This window comes from Antrostomus carolinensis, unplaced genomic scaffold (assembly GCF_000700745.2).
Source record: "Antrostomus carolinensis isolate BGI_N321 unplaced genomic scaffold, ASM70074v2 scaffold7153, whole genome shotgun sequence".
Taxonomy (NCBI): Eukaryota; Metazoa; Chordata; class Aves; order Caprimulgiformes; family Caprimulgidae; genus Antrostomus; species Antrostomus carolinensis.
The window spans coordinates 1-4,674 of record NW_010307748.1 but is presented as its reverse complement, the minus strand read 5'-3'; the positions used below and the strand labels follow the sequence as shown (position 1 = coordinate 4,674).

General features: G+C 42.1%; 1 protein-coding gene across 1 annotated transcript in view; it reads right to left on the bottom strand.

The window, feature by feature from the left end:
* LOC104523088 (teneurin-4) overlaps positions 1–1,572 on the bottom strand; it is a gene marked incomplete at both ends in the record, with an annotated part of 50,506 nt that extends 48,934 nt beyond the window's left edge. The window contains one exon of the mRNA XM_010165553.1: positions 1,340–1,572. Within this exon, the coding sequence (XP_010163855.1) occupies positions 1,340–1,572 (233 nt within the window). The remainder of the gene's footprint in view (positions 1–1,339) is intronic.
* Between the last annotated feature and the right edge of the window lie 3,102 nt (positions 1,573–4,674).

Sequence of the window (4,674 nt, the reverse complement as noted above, 5' to 3'; positions counted from 1 at the left end):
TCCTGCATGGGTGTCCTTCTTTCCCCTCTTCACAAGCACTGCAGGAGGTTGGTAAACCAACAGTATCTTCCACCTCACCTTGACACCCTCCATGTGTTTTTTTCCAAGGAGTTGTGGACAGCTGGGAGGATCGACATCCTCCATATGCAGAGCTTGTTACCTTCAGACTGCCAGACTGAAGTCTTGGCTGCACACAGGACTGCATATGTTTGGCTAAACCTGTTTTGAACAATTTAGTTCACAGTCAGGAAGGTTGTGTGATGTTTTTATTCTGATTTGACTGTGCTTGCATCGCATTTAAATAAGGTAATCATCAGCCAGGTGAAGTTGAATCATAGAACCATAGAATGGTTTGGGTTGGAAGGGACCTTAAAGCTCATCAGTTCCAACTCCCCTGTTAGCAGCAGGGACACCTTCCACTAGACCAGGTTGCTCAAAGCCTCATCCAACCTGGCCACAGACACTTCCAGGGAGGAGCAGCCACAGCTTCTCTGGACAACCTGGGACACTGTCTCACCACTCTCACACCAAAGAATTTCTTCCTCACATCTCAGCTCCATCTCCCCTCTGACACTTTAAAGCCATTTCCCCTTGTTCTGTAACTCCCTGCCCCTGGCCAAAGTCCCTCCCCAGCCTTCCTGGAGCCCCTTCAGGTACTGGAAGGCCACTAGAAGGTCTCCTCTGAACCTTCTTTTATCCAGGCTGAACAGCCCCAACTCTCTCAGCCTGTCCTCATAGGAGATGTGCTCCAGCCCTCTGATCAATTAGACCATTCCCATATCTAAATTAGTATCCACTTCCCTATAGGATTTAAGCTGGATGCCATGATATATAATGTCAATGTATAAACCTCAGTTTACATGTCTCTGAGCTGTGTCTTGGTTTTGCTGCTATTTTATATAGATAGCAATGCTTACTGAGCTTTTTATTTTTTTAACACCAAGAAAGCCTCAGTGAACTGAAAATAAGTGAATCCAGTCCAGATTGGGAAGGACCAAACACTGTTATGTGGTAAGGAGGAGCAGTGGCTAAGTGGGTATAAAAATTACAGGTGGTTTTATTCTATTGCCTCTTTGGACATGTACCCATCACTACACCCTTCTGTTTGGTACTCCTCCCAGTCACCTCAGGAGAAGAATGAGGACTGGTTGAGGGTGAGACATATCTACTTATTTTCAGAGGTAAGCCCTTAGAATGTGTATGTGGGTTGATTTGGGAAGGCCTGCAAAATGCAAAGGCATTTTCTGAATTGGAGAGGAGAGCAGTCTCCAATATGACCAAACAAGTCCCTTTTTAAAAGAGCCCTTTAAAAAAGCCAGTGGAGAAGAAGTAGTCTCACCCCTGGGATTTGTAAGTGTCGCATCAGTGCCTTTGCCTCCATCTCCGCATCGGGTATCATCGAATGGGAGACACTGATCCCCAGTTCCAGCCAAGACCTCTGAATTCTTCACAATGTCTTTCACTGATGTGGTTGACTTGATTTTATAGATACGTCGACTGTTGGTGTCGGAGAGGTAGATGGAGCCGGTGATGGGATCTGTGGTCAAGTAATATTTATGAGCTGGGCTGTGGCTGAAAAACAAGGGTATGACGTTATTATTTCATGGATTATTTGTTTCCTAAAGTCAACAGGCAATGCAAGCACCTTAGAGAATAAAATACACAGGGCAGACAGACTGGGAAAGTGAAGCAGTGCCGTGTTTGACAACGTTAGTACACCCTGTGCCTGGGGTGCTCTCTGGCATGGAAAGTGGCTACTAAAGGAAAGGGCTTGCTAGCCCCCGCCAAAATCATGTCAGGAACTGCTATAGATTGAGTTCCAATGCCTGGGATTGCTTAATTTACTTAATATAGGCATAGTCTTGAAACTGGTGTTAGTGCAGTGCCAGGAAGTGAAGGGAAGGTGTAGCACACTAGGTGCAGAAAACAAAGGAAGAAATAAAAGGAAATCTGCCATCCTAAGAAAGACCCCAGGACAAAAACCCAAGAGCTGACTCCCAATTATAAAGCACTTGAAGATATACTCTTGAAAATCACTGCATCAAGGCTCATCTGGTGCTCTTCCTGACTCCAGCAAAGACCCTAGAGGCCTGTCATTCCCTTGTGGAGATTAGGGGAAGTCCTACCACTGAATTCATCTGGACCTCAATGAAGAGAGAAACAAAATGCTCCTTGGAGTGTCACGTTTTGCCCTAAGTAAAACATGAACTAGGAGGAGGGCTGAGGAACCCAAACATCAGTCCCCTGATAAACCCCATTCATTCCCTGATTCCTCAAAAACAAGAAAGGGTGGCTGTGAAAATGGGGTGAGAAGACAGAAAGATAATGTTTGTCGCTCCATGACTACAACACTAAATGAGCCCAAGAGTGAAGAAATGGATAAACCAGCATCCACTTTATGGAAGGCATTCCATGAGACTGGCCAAAAAAACCCCAACTAGAAGAGTTTAGACGCAATTTTAAAATTTGCCTTGCAAGGATTCTATCTATAGTTTAATATAGATATTAAACTTATTAACTACTTGTATTAAATTTAAGTGTTTACTACCAGTGTGTATTGAGCTGCATCTCTTCTAAGCCTGAAACCAACAGGTTAAACTTGTAACACCTGCTGCCTGACCATAGGTCTCCTTCCTTCTAAGAAAGGCTAAATAGTAATTAGAACAAATAGGAAAAAGGCTCTACTTTTCTCCAGAACACCTTCAAGCTGTCCAAAATCATCAGGTCCCAAGAATTCATAATAAATGTATAGGCCACAGTTCACAATTTTGCATTTAATGGAATTGTTCCAGGTGAAGCTGGATAGACACCTGAGTGTCGATCACAGTTGGCTCTGTCCCTCATAATAAGAAGTTTCCTCATTCTTTCAACATTTATGTTCGGAAAATTGACCCTCTTCAGACACATAAAAACTACTAAATTATTTCCCTGCTTAAAAAAGCTGTAAGTTGGTTCTTAATTTAAATTACTTAATACTTTGGGAGAAAAAAAAAACAAACCAAACAACCAAAAACCTTCTGATTTATTCTGGAATATCCCTTGTGATTTATCCTATTAAAGTCTGAACAGATTTCATCTCCACAAATGACACTGATTCTTGCTAAATAAAATGCTCTGACCTTCAAGACAGCTCCAGCCTGACAGTTCAGTCTCCATCTGTATTCCTTTCCAATGACAGCAGGCTGGTAGGGTATTATTTCATTTACCTGCATGTCACTCACACTAAGCAAGTGGCTTCAACCCTAGTGGAAGAAGTTCCCTGTGGAAATCCATCATCCATTTTGATCAGGGCCTTGTATTTTCCGCTGACTGTCCTAACAAAGCCCAGCTGAATGTCAGTCAGCTTTTGAGCTGTTCATAATCTCTATTTTGCATGGGAGGTGGACAAGAGGAGGACTTTGCAATTCTTTAGCATCTTTGCCTGGAAAGCACAGATAGCTTTCACTGAATCTTACAGGAGGCCATTCGCAGATGGGCAAAGGCAAATGACTTTCCCAAAGTTGGAGAAAAATGGTATCAGAATTGAAGTTTCCTCCTCCCCTCTCCCAGCACTATCGTTGTAATTTACTTTCGGATTTCATAGCCTCACTCTGGTGGATTTTATTATTGATTACAATCTTCAGTGGAAGAGAGAGAGAGAGCTTAAAACTACTTCTTAATCCCAGCTCCTATGTAGAATGGACACTGAAACAAATGGGAGTTACGTTTAACCACGGATCAGAGAATCAGGTAAAAGTAAATCATGAATCCAGCAGGAAAGCTGAATGACACTTCCCACCTAAATTTACCGACTAAGTACAAAAATGTCATATTAAAGTAATATTTTGAGTAGCTGCTGGTAACCCAAGTTTAGCTTTATTCATGAGGAACTGAATATAGATACCACAAAAAAAGGAGAGGTGAATTCAAAGTTCACAATCATTAAAAAATTAGTTCTGACTGGTTAAACTTTTAATCCTCTGCACAGCTGTATGTCACAGAGGCACAAACATCTTTACTACCAAATGTGCTTTGGAAGAGGTAGAGGTAGAAACTTATGTTGGTTAATCATTGGTCAAGCATTGGAACAAGCTGCTCAGGGAGGTGGTGGATTCATCATCCCTGAGGAGTTCAAAAAACATGTAGACATGACACTTCAGGACATGGTTTAGTGGGCATGGTGGTGTTGGGTTGATGGTTGGACTTGATGATCTTAGAGGTCTTTTCCAGCCTTAATGAATCTGTGATCTGTGATAACACATGAACACTAGAGCCAGGAACAGTGGGGCTTTGCTTTTTATTTAAAGCCACAATCAATAGACAAATCCAAGAGGCAAATTGGACTGAACTGAACAACAACTGAAACAAATCTGCCTGGGGCGAAGCAGAGAAGAGTTTGGTTTGTTGTTTTTTTTCTTTTCATCCTGTCTCATCGCTCAGTTAGATAATGGAGCAAAACAAAAGACAGGACTTTTTACTATTCAGAAGACTTAATCAGTTACAGTACTTGTAGTCTTGGAATATTTATCCCCTATATTGACACTGCCACCACTAGAAAAGGGCTCTGGGTGAGAAGCTGATTTCCCACTCAGAGCATTCCTTTTGCTGCTAAGGTTTTTTAGAAGAAACCCAAAGCACTGTGTTGATATTTTAATTACCTGAAGCCACAGAATCACAGAATCACAGAATCACAGA